At 38.0% G+C, this 25,560-nt stretch overlaps 2 protein-coding genes across 2 annotated transcripts in view; one reads left to right on the top strand and one right to left on the bottom strand.

The window, feature by feature from the left end:
* Positions 1-25,560, top strand: part of Rpn2 (Regulatory particle non-ATPase 2) — a 70,958-nt gene that overhangs the window by 21,117 nt on the left and 24,281 nt on the right. The gene's annotated exons all lie outside the window — the stretch shown is intronic.
* 5-HT2B (5-hydroxytryptamine receptor 2B) lies at positions 10,304-23,695 on the bottom strand. The gene is made up of 7 exons (XM_088035801.1): positions 23,606-23,695; positions 22,413-22,688; positions 13,642-13,874; positions 13,362-13,566; positions 13,014-13,284; positions 11,169-11,632; positions 10,304-11,116 (listed from the first exon to the last, which is right to left on the bottom strand). The coding sequence occupies exons 2-7, from the start codon at positions 22,684-22,686 to the stop codon at positions 10,569-10,571; spliced, it is 1,995 nt and encodes a 664-aa protein (XP_087891927.1). The 5' UTR covers positions 22,687-22,688; positions 23,606-23,695; the 3' UTR covers positions 10,304-10,568.

The raw sequence follows: 25,560 nt of genomic DNA on the forward strand, positions 1-25,560 counted from the left end.
TTGGAGCACCAGGGGCTAGAAAGTTATTTATCGATAAAGATGAACCCCATTATAACTTACTTGTATTTGTTTGTTTGGGCGGCAGGTCCGTAATAAATTGCGAGGGTTGTAAGTACGTGTAGGGTAGCAATATTTTTCTTATAGATCCTGCCCACATCTGGGAGATTACTGGAAGCTCTTTTTAACATTTTCCGGGATGAATGCCGGCTCAAATTGCATGTTTCACATTAATCAGAAAAAAATACCGGTCGCGAGTGCTTTGTGGACGTGGTCATACCAGCGAGTTCATTTCTCTTTTAAATCCGTTTCGCGTTATGAGAAATTACTATGGCCGCTTTTAACACTACGCGTATGGACTTGAATTGGGATTTTTATGTTTGGGGGTTGTGTTTTATCGATTCCAATTCGTTTTCCGGGGCTAGTTTTTCTTCTTTGTGGTCGTTATCGTTATGTCCAATCTCTCTCTCTTCAAACTGCGCCAATAAGCGTTAAACTTTTTCTGCCGGCGGTAAAATTAGAGTAAACTTTCATTTGATGTGGTTCGGACCAAGAACCGGAACTTGGAAAACTCTACACTTGGCCATAACATAAATTGGAAGTTTCCGGGAGAGTTTCAGCATTGAACAGTTCATCTGTTTGGGGTAATGATTCAAGGAAGGGATGCGGAAATGCCACAAATCTCTTTTCAAACTGTTTTAATTAGTGGTTTTTATGTGAAATTTTACTACATCGTCAACAGTAAAACGGGACCAGCGCACAGTGTATTTAAACGCTAATGTGGGTGAAATATGACATCTGGCTCGTAAACCCGCGCAGTTTATGCACATATCCGGAGCGTCGTTGGTGTTATTGCCTTTCGAACACCTAAAAATTCATTTAATTAGCGACTTTGATTAATGTCGGCTTGGGTACACATCCCTTTATTCTCTGGCATAGAGGAATTTTCCAACTATGATATTCTATTCTCGGCACGCTTAACGCGGATGTACGAAACGTTTAGTGCTCTCACATGTCATCCGATAAAGGTTTCCTCGCGCGACGTGCTACACCCTCAAAACACGCGATGGCAGTTCGATGTTTACGCGTCGTGCACACACATTTATTTGATGTCGATTCCATTATAGATAGCTGGCCCGTTTTTGGCAAATTTACGCCATCCGCCACTTGTTGAGCGCGACACTATAATTAAGAAAGATTGTTGGAGCGTTACGATGGGTCTTTATGCAATCGGGACAGACTTGGAGTTTCTTCCGTCGAGGGACTAGAGGTTCACAGGTGCTCCGATAAAATTCCACAGATGCCGAACGTTTTCTGGTTAAGTGGAGGCATTTGCAAATTTACAACCGGAGTTTCAGACCTGAGGTTCAAAGTCGAGGGAAGGGTTGAGCGTGATAGAACTAGAGTATTTTTATAAAACACGTGCCTCGCATATGTATTATGCAGCATATTACGTATTCTGAATGCTTTATAATACAGATGGTTGTCTCGGCCAAAGTAACGCATCTTCGGCAGAAAAATGAAATTTAATATCTCGCCTGGCGCATCTACCATTTTACCATAGCGAAACGCTTTTAGTAGGTTATTACATTTTATTCAATCGTGCATTTCTTAAACTTGTTGTAATAATCTCATTATACGTGCTTCTTTGGACAAGGAATTATGTTCATTAAAGGTTCAATTAGAAACTAAACTCTTTTATTTAAACGTTTAAGGAAAAATGATGTTCCCGCTTCAAAGGCCTTGTTTAATTTATTAATGTCATTAAACTTTCCTTTTCTGAGTTCTTTATAATTAAATTAACTGCAATCCAAATAAAAGTTACAGTCTGTGTCGGAAAATTAATTCCACAGGTGATCTTGTTCAAACGAGAATAAAATTATCTTGATGGAAAAATGAACGCTCGCCGGTCGCTTTGTATCCTCCTCATAACATTTATTAAACATCAAACGGCGCGACCTACGCATAATTTTTTAATAAAACTAGTCTTCCAGAACTCATTCTATTCAAAAGTCCGTATAAAGTGAGGGGATTTCCCTTTTATCCTGTCAGAAACGTGTGATTTCGCCTGTATTGTTTTCATGGAAACTCGAGCTAATTATCTCGACGTATTTCGGGATTTTGATGCGGTTATGTTGTTTTTTTTGTCACTGTAACGATCATTAAGGCTTTGTTAAAGTCTCGATTTGAAGCACATTGTTCTGGACAAAAGGGGAACTATGGAAACGGGGGAACAAAGAGCCACAGGAAATAATAATATTGTGTTTGTTTAAAAAAAAAATGGATTCGGCTTGCAAAAAAAAACCTCTAAGGAAATTTCACGAGTGTGCCTGTATCGCTTCGGAGCGAAAAATGGAAAAGATGCAACTTCTTGATTCACCATTGTGCTCCAGAAATAAGTATTTCTATTCGCCTAGTTTTTGGAAAGCAATTCTGTTTGATGATACGACAGCGTTATCTCCGCGGTTATTATTTTCGCATTTACGATTCGCTAGCGTTTTAATTAAAAACACATCAACCGCTAGAGAAAGTGTGGAGTGATCGCCTTATCAAAAAAAATTCTTGTGATCAAATTTCGAAATAATAGGGTGTGTTTTGAAATGTTAATTACAGGTCGCTGTACTTCAATAATTATTCGGAAATTTTTGGTAATGCGATTTGGAACCAAATATAGCTTACAAAACGTAATTAAGGATATAAAAGCCCGTTCATATGAGCAATATTCTTGTTTGGTTATGTCCAATATGAGTATAATTGTTTTCGTTACGATGTTAATTTAGTTCAGAACAAATGGACTGGCTGAAATGAAGTTTTAATCGATTTAACGTATTAATTAGTAGAAAATTTGGTTTGGAAATTATATCGGCTTACACAAACAATTTGGAAGTATGTAGATTACAATTTATTCTAAAAGGGTAGACTTTTCTAGTGATTGCTATAAATTTATGACAAAAACGACATGTCGGTATGGAGGTTGTATAGCAACTGAATTAAAATTTTGTACATTAATTTGTGTCGCTAATTGGCGGCCCAGTATGTTCCAACAATAAGTAATAATTGCTTTTGTTGTTTCTACAAATGCAAATTCGATTTTAATTTCCATTTGTTTGTATCATTTTTTATTAGGTTTGGAACCCAAATGTACAACTTTTGCTGCTTATTTGTACTTTGACGTTACTAAATGTTTGAACGAGATGCAGAAAATGGAATGAAATGAGCTATCACTGCTTCTGGTTTTCAATGTAATTTGCTTAATTAATGAACTGCAGAAATTTTGAGTAATTTAATCCGTCATTTTATGAGTATTTGATACAATAGATACATTGTTGATTTCATTACGCTATTCTAGGATTACCGTACTCAATAATTCATTTTCGATTAAGTTGAACGTTGAAATATATTTGTATTATTCACATTCACCGTGTTTATTTATGTAAATGTGCTGCCGGTACTCTGCTGACGTTATAATAAAAAGGAAAATGTGACTTCCTTTTAAATAATGTTTCCCAATGGAGATGTGAGTGTGAAAAGCAAACACATTTAGCTAAAGCAAGTGATGTCAAAATGAATCGAACGCACCTATCGTATTTTTATTTTACCTCTTAAGGTAATCCTAAAAGTTGCTTGATATATTTTTCTCAAGAACGGTTCATTTCTCGACCGTCTCGATGAAATTAGCTCAGGCGAGTGTAAAATTAGTTAATAAAAATGTAAATTTTATTTATCACGCTCTCCCTCAAACTGGGTTTGACCACAGAACGTGATCAGTTTTTTAGAGGGATCTTAAAAAGTTTTTATTCAACTCGGAGCGATTTTCTTTATGTTTTTTGAAAGGCTAACGTTTAGGGAAGTGTTGGAAAAATACCCTTCACAAAATGTTTAATATTGATTTTCAATAATAACTCTCGAATAAGAAAAATGCGGCTTTGGTGAAATTATAAAATAACGTTGCGAACCTGCAAAGTTTGTTTTTAATTTTTAGGAACGTAAATCTAGACTCGGGAACCGTTTAACCGGTTAGGTTGGAAAAAGTGAGAAAGATTGGCAGCCTGAAACTGATGGAAGCTTTAGTGATGTATTTTTTAAATTGGCTCACATGAGATTTTTACTGTTCTGTTGAAAAGTACCGCATTGTTCTAAACGATTGAATAAATCTGGACATGGTTGCTTCAATTTTTGTACGATTTTAACGATCTTTCTAGTTTACTTCTTCTTTATTATTTCCTGGTTGTAAAGAGTTTTTTTTTTTTTAGCCCAGCGCATCCACCATTTTTCAATGTTTCGACGACTTGTATTAATATTAGATTAGCGCTTCTCTTCTCTCGTGTTGCCTTGGAATTAACGAAATTATTGTATCCGTGCGCCTAGGTCTTCCTAAATCACGGATTATGTCACCGTCCGTCCCTTCCTATTAGAATCGTGAGGTGTTAAATGCAGATAGATGGCGCCGTAAAAGCGTCTAATATCAGCCTTCATTGTTAATGCAACGTCGGCGGTCGTCCGTGTGTAATATAACGTCGATCGCGCCCTCTTCAGCCCTCCGCCCCCTTAAACCACCGGACAAAAACCCAATTTCAATGTGCTTCGGCGCTTGCACACGCACACAAAGTGGATGATGTTGAGCGTCCATATCATGTCGAAATCGAATGTAAACCGAGATGACAGTACGAAATTGGAATCGCCTCACCTGACGGAGAAAGACGGCGCTGTTATTAATTAAATGAAGAAGGAGGCGGCGCGACGTTCACCGCTGAAGGAAATAAGTTACGTTTCTAAGGTACAAGATCGCGACTAAATTATTTAAAATGCGCGGGGAGAAGTGATCCGGATCCATTTTGAACAAATCGCGTCCGGAAGGTTTTAAAATGATGCGAAGGATTGGCTAAAAATATCCGAATTTTTGATATTGTAAGAGTCGTGTAGGAGTTCTCTTATCTTGGAGTGTTGCGAAATCAAGAAGCTTGTATTTTTATAAAAGCGGAATAATTGAGTTAAAGTGGAGACGTTTTTGTGGCAGTATTTTTTATTTTTAGATGGAGTCTCACGAAATTTAATTTTGAATGTCGCTTCTGGTCTTTCCTTATTTTTTGTTATTATTTGTTTCGTGTTTTGGGAAGAGGATGGGGGCAATGTTGAAGTGAACGGCTGCTTTTTATATTTTCGTGGAGGTGCTTTAAAAAGGTTAAGTTGAGAAGCTTGTTCCGTTGTTATACCATTACAGCTTTCGGACAAGTAAAGTTTTAACTTGCTTTGGGAAATGTAGAGAAAATGTTCGCTTGTATTGTTTTTTACATGTAAAAATTTGAATCGCATATTTTGAATTTAAAATTATGAGGTCTGTTGTTCGCAGCGCATATTTTATCGTTATGTGGTATTACATACGATGAGAGTTGATTCATTCTTACGGCTAACCATAAATATGCCGTGACAAGTTAAACAAATTTATGAGTTTTGTTCGTTTTGAATGGTACTGCATGGACCACACCAGAATATGAAACGTTTTTTAGTGTTTGAGGTTTTTCGATGGTCTATTAACACTATTCAAATATAAAACCGTGTGCAGTTGAGCTATAATAGCAGAATTTACATTTATTGTATTGATCCGAATTTATTTATTAATTTAAATTATTTTAACAACCTAAATCAAAATGCATAACTGTTGCTTACGTAACTGAATAATTATACACTTCCCAATTTATTTAAAAAAGCTTTTAGCGTTCACCGTCTAAATTAATTATTTCATAAATACATTTAATTATCTTGCTACAGTTGAATAAGCATCTAAATAAGTTCTAGTAGTTGTAATTTATTTTCAATGGGGATTAAGCAGTGCTTTCCACTAAAAACATGCTAGTTTATGGTTATGCATATAATTATGCTTTTAAATTAAACATCGATTCAAAGAAAATTTATTGGATCAATTCTTGGTGTTGACAAATTATTAAAATTACAATTTTTTCCCAAACACCAAATTTTTACAAAAAATGCTGACGTGCGTTTCGATAGCAATACTATCATCATCAGAGCGATGATTAAACTTTTAAACTTTAAACTTTAAATGATTAAACTTTTAAACTTTAAACTTTAAAAGTTTAATTATCGCTCTGATGATGATAGCATTGCTATTGAAACGCGCGTCAGCATTTTTTGTAAAAATTTGGTGTTTGGGAAAAAATTGTAATTTGTAATCAGAGCGATGATTAAACTTTTAAAGTTTAAAGTTTAAAAGTTTAATCATCGCTCTGATGATGATAGCATTGCTATCGAAACGCGCGTCAGCATTTTTTTTTTTATTACTCTGTTAGGATTTTTATATGAAAATGCAACCATAGTTACGCGTTCCTCAGGCTCTTTTGTTACTTTAGATCAACTCACTGTATAAATAAGTCTGTCGCTAAGGAAACTATGTAGAATTTGAAGTTTGAAGAGTACTTATCGGTTTCAAGGAATGCTCACTTCCTCGAAATTCAGCTAATATCTGCGACTATTTTAGAACGTACAACATTAAAAAAAATGCTTTTGTCATTGGAGGTAATACATTGTGATTACAACGATTACGAAGCCATTACCCTCGTAAAATTGCGGTAATGTTTGACAAATTATTGACTAACTTTTAGGCTTGTTAAGACCGATTCAATATTTAATATGACCATGTAACCGATAAAACAGGTCAAGAGGTTTTAGAACTTTTTTTACAATCAATTTGCTTAAAAGTTAGTTAGAATTAGAGAATTAGAAATTTTATTTCACTATTATCATTAGACGGTTTACATTTAACAGAAAGTTTTTTTTTAAATGTATTATTGTTATTATAATTAAGTGGTAGCAATTAAAGGATTAAAAGAATTGACGAAACTGACAGCAATCATAAAGTTATCAGCACTTAGAAAGGGATGGCTGCGTTGTTATAGAAATGTGTCACTTTACTTGATATCTCTAGCGAGTAATAGGCCACTTCATCTGTTTGAAATGAGTGTGTAATGAACGAACTTTAATAGTGGATTTTAGCTAGAATTTTATTTAACAAAAATTATGGTCATATCTCCTCAATTTTTAATTTTCAAGTTATCTACCCGTTTTTTTTACAAAAAGCAAATTTCGCATGTAATATTAAATCTACAACCTCGGAGAGCGATCTAGCGTTACAGCGAACTTAATTAGCCTACCTAGAATGTAATTTTAGATTAAAAAAAACACTACAAGGTATTTCAGAGGGTTGGCATTTTTTTGTTAATTTGTTGAGAACTGTGTAGAACGTGCCGATTCTATTATGATGAAATCTTTGTAAGCATTCTTTTTTGCGCTTTTTGTTTAAGTGCCTTTTGTGGGCTTTTTTCATTGTTCTGAAAAACTCATTTACTGTTCTCTTTAAGTTGCGATTCTTAAAGACACGTTTATGATATGACTATTCTCTATTTGACGTTGGTCGTCCGTAAGATGGGAAACTTTCTGAAACCATATTGGAAATGAACAGTCGAGGACATTTTTTTTGAGTTTGTGTATCGAATCTCAACGATACTCTCGTCGGTCCTAAAAGTTCGCATTACGAAATACAATTTGAAATTCCGGATGTAATCCATGTTTCGAGTTAATAGAAAACGTAGTAGGACGTGGTTTGCAGGATGAGAAGAAAAAAGCGTGTCTCGGCAGATAACAAAAGTTTGGACGTGATTATAGCTTATTAAACTTCCGGTAAACGTCCAAAAATATGGTCTTGTTGGTAGCGTTCTTTCTGTTCGCAAAGCCTGCCATCATTTACTTTATCTGTGGGAAGGGCCCAAGGGAAAAATGTTTATTACGTCCACTAAGTGCGGTCTGATAAATGAGTGTTGATACTTCTCGTGAAGTTGTGTTATTTTATTAGAAGCAATAAGGTTTGCTCCTGGAGGGATCCCGGGGGAGGTCCGCTTTCCATTATGCGATTTTAGGACGCCCTAAATATAGGAGAAGGTCAGTTGCATTATCAATCAATTATCTCGGGAGAATGCACATGGAGCATGTTTCCCAGGATACCATCTAATTAATAAGCGTGAATTAGCGAGATTATCGCTTAATTTGCACCATTTCTGCGTAAACTATTCCCGTGCGTGTTATTGTCCGTAATCATCGCCGAAAGCGATGGAAACGAATTAGCTCCAACGAGCTTTCAGCTCCTTGAAAGCATTCGTTGCAACAATAGAATTTATTATTGATGGAAAAAATCGATTTGTGAGAAGAGTGCTCTTGCTTTCGCTTCGCATAAAATGCATTGCTGAAACCGTCGCGGGCGTGTAATTTTTGGAAATTAACAGGCTCAAATGGAGGACCCGTTGTCGCGCTACAGGAATTTTTCCCGGAACGTTAGTCGCACGTCTTGCTATTTAGACGTTATATAATTGCATTATTACACACGACGTGCTCCATCCTGTCACTGATTTAAAGGGAAATTACCGTCAATTAACTAAATTGTATCAATTAACGAGAACAAAGGAATCCGACGCGCGCAAACTTTTTTTAATGATATTCGACTCGTGTCTTTATGAAAAAGTTTCTACCATGACTGGGAAGTTAAAAAGAATCATCATGATGTGGGGCGGAATTATTCAAAAACTCTTTTTAATTACCTCTAGTTTCGGAAGTTGCAGCATCGATTTTGCCAAAGAGTACGACGATTAGGTCTTTTTGGGACTCTGTCGATAATGGAAAAGTTTCGAGTTTAGAATGCAGAATTTGGGGAGTTCGGGCGGTTTCTGCCAGCAGATGGTGATAACTTGTATCGCCATTGGTGTCGTATATAATTTTATCGTTGACGTTTATATCGGTTTAATTTATTACGCGTTTAAGGGTTGATTTTGACAGAAAACATGGCTTGTGATATGTTTTGTGTTTAATTTTAGCGTATAATTTTGCATTTGCTGAATTAGGAAAGTTACGGGAGTTTATTGCTAAAGTTTAGACGTTGGTTTGTCGACAGCCCACGCGCCGAAATGGTTCACGAAATTTTTTCGAGGTTAGAGATTTGGCGTTTGTTATATTATAGGAGGACGAAGATTAAATTAATGGACTTGCAAAAATCTGAAAAAAAAAAAATGTAATTTTGTTCCATTTGCAAGCGACTGTTGTAGAGTAAACATCATATTTTTACCCTTAGTTTTTTGTTTTTCGGATTACGTTCGCGTTTGTTTAAAATCAACATGTTAACATGTATGCATGCTATTTGTTTTTCGGGCACTAAACAGAACTAATTGAATTCATTAGTTCACATCTGCGTAGAATAAATAAGTTAATTTAACTGTTAATTATTTTTTAAAGTTTCCAAATTTGTTGATGATGTTTTCTCTCAAATACAAATGAAAGTTAGAAAATGTTTATACTGGGATTTAGTTAAATTGATTGGCTTATTAAAAGTTGCCTAAAATGAGTAAAGTTTGGAAATAAATACCAGCGATCAGAATGCTTTTTATCGGATACAAAATTTAATTTGAATGCACAATAAAATGCTTCGTTGCAAGTTGTACTCCCTACACTTGAAAAACACACAAAGTTTAAGCCAATTAATTAATAGCAAAACATTTTCAATCTCTATAGTAGTGTGTTTAATATTAGATCCATTTTATTCAGCCATCATCACGTTTGAAGTCTTTTGCTTGACGATTTGTATCCGTAATGTGTTTTTATGAAAGCCAAATGTGACTACTCGTAGTGATTTCTGTATTTTCCTTCCTGGAACTGCTTTCTGTGCAATTTTCCTTTTTATCCGACTACGTATTTGTTGAAAAGATCGGAGTTATTTTGTACACTGTCGTTTTACAATAAAGCTGTCCTGGAATGTCTTTAATTCTGGAAAAGCTATTTAAAATAAAATTGTTTAGGTAAACGTTTTCCGTTGTGTTTGATGTGGGTCACGACACCTAATCTGCCGGAAAAGTCGGTAGGTGTAATGTTGCACTTTCCGGGGGTGGATAATGCCGTTAAAAATCCGTCCGTCTTACCAAAGTAATCTTGTTACGTGATGCTTTCGTTATCGGAAAAAGTGAATGAATATAACGGCTGCACATTCAGACTTTCGTATTTCCCGTGCGATCTTTTCTCGGTTGATGAATTTTAGATTTTGCCATTGTTAAGTATCGAGGAAGCAGTTTTGTGTCCAGGTGGATCCACTGGGAAATCTCCTTAAAATCACAGGCTAATTTGGGCGGTTCTGGATTAAGGCTTCCGCGAATGTTTTATTCAATTATCGTGAACGTGCATAATTCGAGGAAAGGGGGTAGAGATTGAGTGTTTCTGCGAACATTTTATTTCACTATGATGGGTCTACAGCCGGTAGGAATTTGGTTTAATTGTCCTAAACTACACTTAATTTACACAACATATAAACATTTTCTCTTAATTAGTAGATACTGATTGAAAGCATTTTTTCCCCCATTACGGTTATCGAGAACCGTCGTTAACTTTATTCTTAACACTAATTTTATCACAATAATATCAGTGCAGTGTAGCTCGAAGGACCGGACCGGTCCGGGTTTCAACTAAATTAGAATTTTTACCACATCAAAGACATATTTCACGTCTCACTTGGTCACTTTCACCTGTCACCTGTGTGGTCTCCAAGTGGTTTTACGATATTTACAACGTAGCACTTTCTTGAAGGCCTGTCGGAAGACCTTGTTGAAAATCGTGTAAAAAATTGGATTCACCATTGAACTAGCGTAACCTAACCACGTCACCAACTGAAACACCCAATTGTCCAAGTTCTTTTCACACTCGGAACAAAACGCCGGCAAAAGATTCAAAATGAAAAACGGCGCCCACAGAATCACGAACGTGAAAAACACCACACCTAACACTTTTGTCGCTTTCTGCTCCAAACGAATGATGCGTCCATGCCGCGAGGAGTTCCTTGAGATCACGCTGGAGTTTCTTGAATGGTGAGAGCGGATACTTTTTGTAGTGTTTGCAGTGTTGTTACAACCATATCGCTGCAGAAGACATGGAGATGATGGATTTTTCTTATCTTTGAGAGCCGAAGTGCTGTGACCGTTCTGACGCAAAGTTGCCGCTCGACGCAACAAAAGTGGTGTTCTCTGTGTCGATCCGGCGTTGCTAAGAATTGTAGTCTTGGTGTTCCCAAAACTCGAACCTGCGGGAATATGAAAATACATTTACCGTTCTTACAAGTCTCTTCTATTTACCTCTTCTGTGAGTTCTTCGGGACTCCCACGTCACCACAATATTGTTCGGTGACGAATCCGCACTCCCCTTACTTCCTCGATTCCTGATAGACTTCTTCAGAGGAGACGGTTTCTCCACATCCAACAACTTCCCCGTTGTCGGTATAATCTTAACCTCCGCTGGCTTTGGCGGTGGTGACTTCTTCACCTGTTTCTCACCAAAATACGGGCACGTGCATGGAGGCGGTAGCGGAAAAGACGAGTTTTCAGTAGGTTCTGAGGAATTTTCGGAAGAAACGTCCAAAGAACGTATTTCATGGAAGCTGGCACCTCGTTTTCGCCACCGCGGCGACGGACTCTCGTCGCGTGTGTCGCCTTCGTGAAATGTTGAGGCGCGACGCCTTTTTGACGTCCACGGGGAGCTTTCCGGTGTTAATAGCGAGGAGTGGGAGTCGGCCAAGCTGTCGGTGCTTCGTTCCCCCGAGCTGCGAATGAATTATTATTATGGCGGATGCGATAAATCGCTGTTGTAATAATTTCAAGTTTGCGTGTTTCGGATTTTTAATTGGATTGCGGACAGAAATGCATAATGAGAGGTTTTTTGCTCTATTAGAGATAGCGATCGAGGAGGAAATTGTTATTAAATTTGTTTTAATAATAAATTGAGTTGGGTAATAATAGTCGTGCGTTTGTTTTGTATCTTTGATGGCGAAGGTAGTGGAATAGGGTTATGATGAGTAGATAATTCAAAGAGTCATGCAAGTTGAGAGCACTTTACCACACTAACTTCCTGAATTAATAATTGGATCGGGGGGTGATGAAAATTGGTTGGAAGCTTTGGATTTTAATGGTATTTTAATGAAAGTGTACGATAATATCTAAAAAAGTTTCCACTTTTTTCCTTGTTAGCTATTGTCTAGGTTTTTTAACTTTTTAACATTTTGCTTTAAACTGGGATTTGTGTTTTTTTTCTTCAAAACAACTATATTTCTGCTTAACATCTTCTGTTAAGTTGTAAAACAACACAACAAAGTTTTTATCAGTGGGACTCTTCTAAAGCTCTTGTTCTGTTTCCGAAGAACTTTTTTTGTGCACGGGAACCTACCTCTTTGTGTCTGCGTTTGTGTACCTACAGCGAGTAGCAAAGTAACTTGTTAAGCAAAGAACTACAAAACAAGTAACTCAAACAACCAGTGGCGAACCCTTTATTTACTATTTCATTTGTTAATAATTTATTTTAGCATAAAATAAAGCATTTTGTGTGTTTTTTATATTCTTCTTGCTTGCGCTCAGTCTGGAAGATAGGAATTTGAAATTAATTTATTCTAAGTGAGTCTACAGGTCTCCTATATGCTTCCATCGTATACGAGAGTTGATTTGACTTTCAAATCTAGTCTTTCTACATTATATTAATTTTAGATTGACGTGTATAATGTGATGATCACGAGGATGCGGCAGAGTATCCTAAAGGACTGCATAACGAGCGGTTTTTGCCCATTAACAATGGATGATTTGTAGAGAATAACGATTTGTTTGATGGTAAAAACGGTCGTTCGGGTAATAACGATCATGTCGGAGTGTTCCATTTGAATATTCGATTGTGTGGTGCAGTTCTGAGCCGGATTTTGGAGCTATCAAGCGACTAATTGTGTTTTGATTCGGTGCGGTAATTACCTGATGAGCCGGAGGTAAACATCATCGTATCCGCGAACAAAGGATATCAACCGAACGGCTTAATGCGTCGCTAAAATGAATGGGCAAAGCAGAGGAAGAGCGCCATTAATAAGAACTTGGGAAAACTTCTTTGGTCTTAAGAAATTCTTAGTGTTGCTGCAGATGGCGGATGAATAAGTATGAAATTCTCACCTTATTTTTAGCGAAGGGGTGGGTTTTGGAGACACCCTTAGATGCGAAGCGGCTTCGAGACCTCGTGATAGTTTGAGCATTTCCGCGCCGAATTGTCCCAAAGCGGACATGGTGCATGGAGTTGGTTCGGTTTCTTGAATCCAAAGCTCGTGCGTATCGATGGTGGTGAGTTCTGTATCTGTCGACGCGGCAGAATGGTGAGCGTGTTGAGGTGTCGACTGTTTATTCGCTTTGGTGGCGTTGAGTAGTTTCCGCCACGTGCATCGCCGTTCTGGAAATTTTAACAAATGAGCTATTACTTCTCGCATAATTGGGTTAAAATCTCATCTGTTACGGAGAGGTAATTACCGAGAGCAGAAGGCCCGCCCATCCAGTTGCTGGACCAGTCTGGTGTGCCCAGATTCTGACGCTGCTGGGCGAGAAGACGCACTGTTAGGGCGTAAGTGAGCAACATTACCAACAGTGGGATGTAGAAGCAGATAATAGATCCGATGAATTTGTATAAGGGATCGGGAATTTGACACGTTCCGTCTATTATTAGAGAGTCTTGATCCTGAAACCATTACGATTGTAAGAACAAGGACGAAGGAAATTACGCGGTGAATAAAAGAAGAAGGTGACATTTTACCTTGGAATACATGAGACTCAAAGGTAAACTCATGGCTATCGACAACAGCCAAACGAAGACGATTTTCAGAATGACTCGGCGTCTGGATTTGTTCCGTCCAAATTTCATTGGATAGCTCAGGGACAGGTATCTATCCACGCTGATGGTGCACAAGTGCATAATTGAGGCTGTACAGAACAGCACGTCCAGACATATCCAGGCGAGGCAGTAGATCGAACGCAGCGGAAAATAACCTGGAAAAATCGTCTCGTTAAAAATTAAACCTCATGTTCTTGACACGACGTAGGGCCGCCATTACATAAACACACATGTTTACGCATATATGATCACAGAGAAATACGTTTAATTAAAAATCTCAACGTAACGCCAGAAAAGGCTTTCACAATTGCACCATCTCTAATTTGTATGGCTTTCCGCTGAGATAAATTCATTTGGCTCTACGGAATGGAACAACAATGCTTTTATCCCAAATACCGGTAGAGTGATACAGGTTTTTTTACCGTACGCGAGCACGACAACTGACGCTTCCCTTCCGGATCTTCTTATTATGCCATTTCTCAAGAAAATATTACCATAAAAGTATCACCCGGAATCGAGAAAGTGTGCAAGAAAACTTTCAGTTCTAAAATAAAAGATTTAATAACGTTATGGGTTCACTGAAACGGGAAACACGATTACGTTTCGAAAAACATGATTATGTGGGTCCGGAACAGCCCCAATTACGGTCTATTTCCGGTGGAGAGCTGTGGGGCCACCAATCGACTTGCTTGTTATTAAGTGTTGCAGTAATAATAATCCGGGCCAGCTGTTGGCGGTCATAAACCGGAAGCCGCCCAGTCTCCCATCGCTCTGGATTCATTTTAAGCTCCAATCAATTTAATCCCATGGGCTTTCGTTTGACTTTATTACGTCACTAATCAGGAATCAGCTATATCATAAGGGCGTAAAACGGGATTGAGTTACGGCTCAAGTCGTTATTTACATTTTCAGGGCGAATATTAGTTCAGAATTAGAAATCCAATGGTCAAGCAGCGTCCCGGAATCGATAAATCTGCTACAGTTGTGGACAAACTAAATATAAAGAAAAATGTGAGGGTTAATGAGAATTCTTGAGTAAATCTGTACATGACCGAAAAAACGAGGAAGTTGACGTGGAGGGAATAAATCTCTAATTAAATTGACCCGTAATTAATCCGAAACGAATTAAGTCTAGGTCCTTTTCCGAGCGTTTTTTTTTGCTGTAGAAACGAAGCTAATTAATTTAAACGAATCTTGAGCGGTTTGAGCGAGGGCGCAGAAGAGATGGAAAAAGTTTCCTTCAGTAGAACATAAACAGAATTGGATCTAATTAATAGATTAGGAACGGTCTAATCTAGACTGTATTATTAGAATATTACCGCTGTGATTCAATCAATATGTCTAAATTAAGAAAGAAAACGCTTCACAATAAATAATCGATATACAAATTTAGCTTGTTTGATCGAGTCATTCCGTGAATAAAAAATTTTAATGACTCTAACAAACAAACGATAGGTTGATTAAGCCATTGTCCAATTGATCGATTAACCAAACAACTGAAACCCAATTATCTGATGCCTGCAACATCGCACGACTGCTAATCTCACGCCCGATTTAAATTTCAAACCTTCTCCTACTTGGGAAAAAGGGTTGATCCTCGCACACATATGAATCGGGTCTATATTTAAAGATGGCGCCTCTGGATCACAGGGATTCGTGACCTGTCACATTTCATGGAATGCTCCGTGTCGAGGAATTTACAGAAGAAAATAGTGTAGACAAGTTGAGTTTACGACCCTTCAAAAAATGACGAAATTTGAAACTAAAGGTGAAGGGCCACTTTTCCGTCGAGAGCAAGAATCAATTTGCGTGTGCATTTGGCCGTTTCTATTGAGAGGTCTTGAGATATTGCTGAAACGTACAGAAAATCGAGTGCATTCAAGGAGAGGTGGGACAAGCTTCAATTATAAAGTCGTCCTTTTGGATTTTACGGAAGGATTCGCGCTCTCGAAGTATTGATTAGTATAATGGACGCGCGTAATTGGGTTAATTTGATTTTCAGCTGACGAATGCACCGCGGGAAATCGACAGATGGTTTTTATTGGCGAAAATATTTGAAAAAGTACAGCAGCAATCGATGCGCTATACAAAAAGGAGATGGGAGTATATCGTTTCACATGATTCGATGTGTGAGTTTCAAAGGACTGTGATTTCGACGTCGGAAAACTATTCATAGATTTCTCAACCCGAATCGGACATGTTGTTCTTGTTTATTTTCCAATTCGGGACCTCAATTTGCAACCAATGGCTTCTTAAGTAATAAGCGGAGAAGAAAGAGCCCGTTTGTCGTTCCAAAACCGAATCGTCTATGAAATATTTATTACCCAAGAGCCGTAGGGAAGGCAAGGAAAAATTGCTTTTTATGTGTTGTAAAATTTTTTATACCTAATACCATCTTACGCGCAATAAACTTCTTGTTATAATGCGAATGTTGAATAACCTCGATGAAAACTTAATTAACTAATACCATCAGATCTGATTTGATTTTGAACACCTAATCATCCAACCGATCTCATATCCCTAATTTAAAGTGGGGTGGTTTTTCGATTCGGTTTAATAATCGCGTCGACGCCCGAAACACACCCTTGGGAGGGTGAGACGATTTCATTCATATTTTCTGTTTAGGCGTGCATTTTCACAAATTACCTTTCATTAGCCTAATCGCTTGAGTTTCACAGAGGTGACGAAAAGCGAATTGATGTCGACGTATTTTGATAAAATTAGCAGGAATTGAACAACAATGCCACATAAAAATAGCAAAAGCAAATCCACGAAACTTCTAAGCAGACGTTTTCAATTGCTGGTGCCTCCCACGCTAAATTGATTCGTATCGATATGAAAAACCTGAACGCACCTTGACAAATTTGGATTTCCTCTCGGAAAATTTATTTTCCCATTCGCGTCACGACCTGTTATTATGATCTTCGTGTGAAATAAGTATTCAGGGTGTTTGTCTCATATTTATTCCGAGCAAACATTTGGTTTTCGGGACGTTCGAAGAGACTCGAATTAGAGATACATTCAACATGGGGACAAAGCTGATGCCGGACCGAATTGGTTGAAATTTTCGAGGTGGTTTGGTTGAAGTACCTCTTTACTATTTAAGTTTCGGATGGTTGAAGAGGCTCAAAGAATGCCGCACTCCAGTTGGCTTCGTCAGCCGCGAAATTTAATAGAATTTAGTAGAAACTCCACTCGAAAGTTTGTGTTCGGAGATTTTGACCGAATTGCGGTATTATTATAATTCGTACACTAACAGTTGCATGCTATTAAAACGAATTAGGCATAACTTTCATAACTGGTAATTTTTTCTTTTTAAATTGGTATTTTAACCGGAAGAATTTATGAAATTGCTGTCTGGGGACCGGATATGTTGTAATTTGTAGAATATCGACTTGATGGAGATGAAATTGTAACGTAAGCGCCCACGTGGAAATGTGCTTTCCATTGTTAAAATGAAATGGATGGATATTATTTTAACATTAGCTGAAAAATTTGCAGGATTTAGAGTGCGTACGGGAAATTTCCGCGCCATTAATTTTTTAAATGGTCATTTGTTAGACGGTGGAAACAACCTGGCTTCTGCGCTCGATAAGCAGGTAATGAGATAATCGCTTTACAGACAGTTAATCTTAGAAACTCAAGCGAATCCTACTGATTTAAAAGAGTGCACAGAGAAGCAGGATTTGCAGGTGGAGCTTAACTATTAATTATGTAAGATGATGTGAATCAGCAGGAATAGAAATAGACCAAATCGACTAAACCGTAGTAGTGATTTAACATAGAGACTTTAACGCTGGGTGTAGGTAAGCGTCTGCTGGAAATCCAATAAAAAGAAATGATATTTAAATATGAAAATGAAATTTTACAGCAGCGCTGCGAACATCAAACAACCGCTACTCAAACAAAATCAAGCATTAATTGACGTAAATGTATTAAAACAGTTAATTTTATAACAACTTTGACTTGCTATTGCATTAAATTGTAAGTAAATGAAATTCCAATAATTCTGCTGTGCTATTTGAGCATGTCATCTAGAACCACTCAGGTCAAGCCGTACGTCCTCTTCAATTATGGTATGACGAAAGTTTCCGAATAGTTCATAATCATATTCTGTTGAGGTCATTCATATCTCTAAAATCGGAAGTTCTCTATTCGCGTGCTCTACACTCTTCCTATTGCCTCAGATTAGTTGAATAAGGTGTTAAAAGTTGTGAAATTCTATTTTTAATTTTATCGTTTATTCAATAATGACGCTTTCGATTAAAATCGATCGTTTGGTGAAAATAGCCACGAATCGATGTCGCTAGTCGATAAATTCCTATTTGCAACAGTTTTCCTGTTCGAGAACAGCGATTTCAGGGATCAGTACGAATCGCAGGAAATTGAAACAGAGCTAATAACCGGACAAAACGAGGTCGGAATAGATATAGCATGCATTTGGTGGTGGTTAATTTCAAACACCCACACAGAGGGTTTTTCTGCTCAAGGGTGGAATACAGGGTGTGTGTTGCCGACTTGGGGAAGCAGCTTGCGGGAGATGATTCGTATTTTGGTAATATTTCACCGTGAGAGGCAACAATTGTGCGGTTTCCGGTACTGTGTAACTGTTTAGACAATAGCTGACAGGCTTAATTGGAGGGAAGTCGATTTGGATGAACCATTATTGTTTTCAATGCACTTCGTGCGAAAGGGGGGATGAGAGAAAATGTTTTCGTGGATACAATGGGATAGGAAATAACAGGGGCTATAGATCGGACGGGATATAAAGCATTTCCTTTTTCTTTTATCCTACGGAAGGGTACAGGGACGAACTTTAATAACTATCGATCATGATCTGGACAATAACTCGGAAAAGGGGGGTCAATCGAGAAGCCGTTGAAGCGAGCAAAAGGACCACTCGGTTATATGCAACATAAGTCTCACGAAATGTACTTGATCTCTCCACTCGTTGTGTTTATTTTCAGTTTGCTAACATTCCTTGATTCCTTGGCTGAGCATTTTCTTCGTTAATTTTCCGTCGGTTTCGTTTATATCTGAATAATCTTTTATTTTTAAGGCGAACTTCAGGAATTCTCTTTAAATTTAGTGCTGATTTTGCTTATTTTGTGATAAGAATTTGAGATCGCACCGCCCTAAGTTTAAATTGCACGTCTGTACGAAGACAGACGTCGGCGATATTAATGCCGGCCCTGAAATAATCCCGGCAGCGATTAAATAATAATCTAAACGTCGATAATTTCGCTTACGACAAATTTAAATATTTAATCGGAGTTAATAATAGAGATCTCCTTTTTGTATGAAAAATCACGTGCCGAGATGATTTTTTCCGGAAGAAGACGGCTTTCAACGTTTTTTTGTAAAAATAACAAACTAAATCCTTTTTATTGACTTGTTGTTTTAACAGTTTTCTTTCTGTTTCAGGTGAGTGGTTTCTTCTTAACTTCCTACGGATTGAACAAGGTCTGTTTGATTAAATTAATTCTTATTTGCTTTCGCGGCTCCTTAATTCCGTTCATTAGGATAAGATTTACATACAAATTGGCGTTAAGTCGACAAATAAAGTGCTACAATGTCAATCGAATTTTGCCAGCTCGGGACCAATTAGGCTGAATCGAAAAACGAATTTTTAATGATCTTATTTACGAAGGAGAGGGATGAAAAATGAGGGATGTTTTCTTAGAATTAACGACCCCGTCGACAGTTTAAATAGTGATAACTGAATCGATACCACAGTGAACAGACCGTGCCTTGTACGGGGCTAATTATTATGAATTCGGCAAATGGGGCGAATATGGTCGAATGATACGAGTTTTATGGATGTTTGACGCGCTGGAGTGCAAGTAAGAAAAGCGCACTAGACGAATGCTTGATTTGTTGACTGAAGGTAAAACTGCGAGACATTGCTTCTTTGTGAGCTGTTTATCGAGTCGTTGGGACGTAAATATAACTCTATTATGTGAAAAAGGAAAAAATCAAAAAAGTTTTGCCGGCGAAGTAAGATCAAATCTAAACGGTGTTTTGCCAACCGTTCACAATATGTTTACGATTTGGTTCGTTCCAGACTTTTTTTTGTAAATTATGAAAGGCGATTTTTTCCCTTCAGCGAATTTTTCAGGGCCGGTGCAATCGATTAGATCACGTGAGCGAGCAACAGTCATGAATGGGACACTATCGGTATTTTTTACGTCGTCGCGAGGATGAATGAACATTTGGCACAGAGCTCAAAATTGACTTGTTCCAAGTTTTCGCCGTGTCACAAAAATCGATTCCGAATTTCGTACAATTTTAGATTGCAGCCTGCATTTGTCATACAATGGAATGACGTAATTTCCATTGATTCCACATTCGCTTGTTTTTGTCGTATAGGAACGGAAAGGGCGTTTTTTAATCTAATAGTAAAACGAGTTTTTTATGTGTGATTAAAATGTCGGTTTGATTTATGGCCGCTTAGAGTTGCATAAATGAGGCTTTAGAGGCGACACTTTTAGAGCTTCGAATTGAAAAAGTGAATGAATCGTGAAAGCTCGAAATGTCATTTTCAAAATCTGTTCTGATTAATTTTTTCCTCTACGAACCCGAAAGTTTTCGCCGTTTTTTTCCTGGAAATAATCCCGCCGTACATTTTTGCATTATCCCAGAATTACTTTTAATATTAATATTTTTCCGCTATCGTTTCGCAACTGCGCCCGTGGGACAGACAAACCGTCCCTGGCCAAATCTCAGCCCATAATTTCCGGCGAATCCCTTGTTCGCGTTCACAGCCTGCGAAAAAAAACGCGTTATCGCGTCTTCGCGCAATCGCTCGCACTTTGCGCGTCGTAATTCTTCACTTTACTGCGCCATAAAGCTCGCGACGTATTTCTAGGATCGATTAAAGAGATTAGTGCCTAATGCGGACCTCTGACGTATAATAATCTCATTGCTTTGCGAGTGCTCCTCTCGCACGCGCGAGATTTATAAGTGAACGCATCCAACACACGACCGCAAAACGTTCGAAGAGACGGATGAGCAGGATCACGACTGAGGCGAGCAATTTAGCTGTAATCTCTACGAGGAAGATTTCGTCGAGCAAAGTATCACCGAAATCCTTGTTTGATGCGTTCGGATTCGAGTGAGATTTATTTTAAGATGTCGGGCGCGTAATGAGAATTAATACTGTCGACGGAGACGACTTATCGAGTACGATTTTAACGCGATCGGGGAATAGCGTGCGTCGTAAATCGTTGGTACGACGTTATCTGTCTTGTTATCGGTAGGAAGAACACGTGTCGGAAGAGAAAAAATCGTCGGGTTGGTGAATAAAGAGATATTTTTGGGCGGTTGACCGAAAGAGCCGGAAAGACGGCGGTTCCGGTGCGGATTCGATTATAGAATGTGCTTGGACGTGAAAGATGATCTTGGGTTGGCGTACAGAATATTTTAAAATGCGAAGGCCGCTGAACTGTCTGACAAATCCGTCTGTTACGTTGCGAAAAATTACAACTGTCTATACAACGTAAATAGAACAATCTTGAAATGTCATGCTAATAAGTGCTCTACTCTCGTTATTTTTATGCTTATTTTTGTTGTATAACTTCTTTTTTCTCCCACGCGAACGTTTTACTAATGATTTTTACTGTTTATGATGTCTGAAAGGCAGTGCGTGGTGTTTCATTTTTACGGTTATTTTTAGATAAGAAATTAACCTGGGCTGAACGCTATTTTGTAACGGCAATATCCGGTTAATAAAATTTTCACTATTGCACTTTACGAAGCTTCGTTAAATCACGTCTGTTGCATTTATCGGAAAACAATTGGCAAGTTTTCCATCTTACGGGATTTTTCAAGTCTCTATCGAGTCGCAACTTAAAAAAGCTTTCGCCTGATTTAAATGATAATGGACTGGGCAGGCAGAAGCACAAACTAAATCAATGGGGCGTTTTCTCATCGATCAGAGAACTAAAGGAAATAAGTTCGATCAAATATGCATCACATTTCAGTTCCAAAAACGAGTTGCATTACACGAATTCTCTTTATTGTATTTCCGGATACACGTAATCATTTTATGTTGAGCGAAGTTGAGTGAAGTTTGAAGAGCTACTATTCACTCTATTGTGTTCTTTTTAGTCCCTGACATTGCGAATCACATCGAGGTGTCTTATCGTTCCGTATTAGTGCACAGTAGACGGCGACTTTGATGGATTGACCTCGCCTCTGCATCTTCCGATTTTGTACATCTTGTCCCCTCTTTTATTCCCGACGGAGATATCACAGAAAAATTTTACTTAATTAAATCGCGCTCCGGGTGACCCACAGCTCCATTTCTTTGTGTTGTATAAATCCGAGGATATGTGCTAGGAAATCCACTGCTCATGGAACCGTTCCCTTTTCTCATCACACTTTCTCGCGTTCTTTGTTCGCAATGGAAGGGCATTATTTCGGTTATAATCAGACGCAATTCGCGAAAGTGTCCACAACAGGTGTGTGTGGGTGTTTTTGTCAAAGACGATTTTGCCGTGTTAGTGACTAAGTATTTGTCGATCGATGCGCGATTTTAAAGCGAAATGGGCGGTTTTTTTTTAAGTGCGTGTTGCACGCACCCTCGCGCCACCATTGTTTTACGTTTTAATTGCGATATGATTCCGAGAATTGTGGTGTTAGTGGGACGCAAACGTCATCCTCTGTCATCGTGTACCATCGCCTTCGCTTACCCATCACAAGGGTCAGAATCCCCAGCGGCATCACAAGAATGGCCACCATCAAATCCGTAATGGCCAACGACATGAGAAAGTAGTTGGTGACGTTCTGGAGGCGGCGTTCTTTACAAATCGCTAAGCAGACAAGGATGTTGCCTGCGGCGGTGCCAAAAACCAGAATTATGGCTGATAATGCCCACCAGTTGTTGGCAGAGTCGTCGGGAACGGTCGAATTTTTCGCGGTGCTGTTATAAACGATGATGGTGGCGGTGTAGTAGACTTTTTCCATTTCTAAACAAGGAAACAAAGGTCTTACATTTTTGGGAATACATCCAGATTAATATTCAATTGTTCTAAAGACGTTGCCATTTAATTTCAATTGGGGATTGATATTTGGGTCAAGATGAATAGACTAGGTTTTGCGAAATTTACATTCTGTCAACAGGTATACAACATTACCCTCCATTCAAAGACAAGAAAAGCGAACACAGAAGGACCAAACATTAATTAAAGGCAGGATGTGCATTGTACTGGCGATACTAATGTCGAAGCTAAATTTGCTTTCATGACACTCGCCCATTAATTTAGCACCGTTAGATTTTTAGACGAATTATCACGTCTTGCTAAAAGAGATTATTTATTATCGTACGATCAAAATATTAGTGCTTTTTGATGCGGGATATTTATAAATGTCAAAACTTTTTCAGACGTGATTAAACGATTTTGGTTTGGCCAATTTTGTTTATTATCCCGAATCTTATTTATTTGACTTTGTTTTTCAAGAGATTAATCAAATTCGATTTTGAAAACCACTGCTTTAATTAAGACGTACTTTAAATATTTAGGAAATGCTCCGAAAAGCCTTCGTAAGATATTACACTACAGCAAACAGACGTCTCCGGGAAAAAAATAGCCTACTTTGAAGAGCGTGTTTTCAACTTTTGGAGGCTTTACGAGAGTATTGTCTTCCGTTAAAATTAAATTTTCGCATCTCCTTTTCATCCAATTTAATTTTTTAAATTTCGCGAACCAACGGGCGGTCGCATTGTTGCGGTTCTATTTATCTTTTTGTTTTCTTCGAGAAAGTACGAAAATGAAACAAACACTCTAGAGTTAACAGAGATGAAAGCACAAAGAATCTGTTTAAAATGTTGGATCCGATATTATTATTTATTTTTCTTAATTGGTTTCATTTTCTTGTAACTTACTTTCTTTTTTGGTTTTTCTTGCTGATTTTAGACCATCATCAAACTTTTATCCCCGAAGCAATTAATTTTCATTGTTGTTTTTATCAGCACATTTTTTTCCAACGATCTCTGCCGCAACCTGTTCCCGGATCCGGTTGCCCGGATCACCTTCAGAATCGCGAACTCCCCCATTCGGGGTATCCTTTTTATTGGTCGTACGTCGTAATAGATTAAGGACCCTGTTGTAATTTCGATGTTTTATGGTTTATCGATCGCCTAACTTGTCCCGGCTTCACTCCCGCCAAATTCAAAAGGAGAATGCTTCTACCGCCTCCGATCGAACCGACAATGCTTTCAGGTTGATTTATGTCCCAATTAATTGCAGGCGTCACTATCGAACGCGAGGGTAGTCTTCGAATGAAGATATCGAAATGAAACTTTTGCGTTAATTTTATTAAATTCGGCTCGGTGAGAAAGCGTGAATTTTTTCGCGCGTGATGTTCGCGTGCGTAATTTCGTACCGTCGAGACGCGTCTTCTCGCGGCGGCGTCATGTGTTTCACTGGTTTAGCGGAGTTTTGTTGGCGGCGAACGAAGCGGCGGCGCTTGCGTTGGGATGTTTTCGGGTATACGCCGATGGCCAGATGTTGGGATGCTTTCTTGATGTAGGTTAAGGATGTTAACTCGGTTAGGCGGGAGGTTAGATGGATGGACGACAATAAATGAGGGTGTTTTTTTAAAAGGGGGTTTAGAGTAAGCGAAAAATGAGGGCGGCGCGATTGTTGGGGTTTGGTTTAGGGAGATGCGAGTGACAGGTGGTTGCGGTTGGCAGCTGGAAGGTTGGACGAAGCACATGGGAGTTTTTTACTTGTGGAATTTAGTAACTTTAACCTGGCGCATCCACCACTTTTGACATGGTTATGTTCTAGCGAATTTAATTAAACTTACAGCTAGGTGGAGTGATTGCGTTCACGAATAAATACCTAAATCCACATAGATTCTAGAGAATACTGCAGAGATTAATAATCTTACATTGGAAAGGCGGAACAAGGATGAATTAAGCAATTATGGAAAGTACTCTGAAGAAATAGCGTCACGTTGAAAATATGAAACTAAGTGCACTGTTGAGAAATGACGGCTGGAAACAAAGTAAATGAAACGATTTTAAGGCCTGGTTAGAAAGTGACAAGAATTCAATTTTATGTTCAGGGATTTCTTACAAAGAAATAAGATACAGACAATTTTTCATCGAGCGAAGCTCTTGCCATTGTATCGATGTGAATTACATTATAGATGGATAATATAAAAAATAATTTGAACAAGAAGTTGTTCATGCGTTAACATACTCCAAATACGTTTTTATGTTTGATTTTTATCCATCGGGGGTTTTGAAATCATCCGCCCACGATACTTGATGCTTCATTCTAAATTGTTTGTTGCACATATAATTGAAATCAATTTTTATGTTTCGATGGCGTAGGTGAACGCTAAAAATACAAACTTGGAGCTGCTCAATATTGTTTTGAACTGTTAAATTTGCAAGTATACCTTTAATTAGTTATTTTGGTTAATACGAAAATATAACAATTTGAAATAGTTAATTGTTTAAACCAAACCCACCCCTAACATTTCACCTTTATAAATATGTATGACCACTTAAAGTTGTCCTGGGAAGCTAAAATAGATCTACATTTTAGCGACATTTGAGTAATAATTTGCTTAGGATTTTGTTCCAAATAAAACCTTGCATAATTCCATTTTCTAAAGCAAATGCGAATGTTTTCTAAATACGAATGCATTTAAAATATCAATTATAACTTGAATATCTCATTATTTAATTAACTGACAAATTTTCGTTCAATTATCAAGGAACTTTTGTATTCCGAGCTTGCTAACTTTCTTAATTTCAGTTATCTAAACTAAAGCAAGTATAATCCAAACATCTCTATTATATAGTTCTGAATGAGATGGGATCTC

The sequence above is a fragment of the Gnatocerus cornutus genome, chromosome 5 (genome assembly GCF_029298725.1).
Source record: "Gnatocerus cornutus isolate USDA-ARS CGAHR chromosome 5, icGnaCorn1.1, whole genome shotgun sequence".
Classification (NCBI taxonomy): Eukaryota; Metazoa; Arthropoda; class Insecta; order Coleoptera; family Tenebrionidae; genus Gnatocerus; species Gnatocerus cornutus.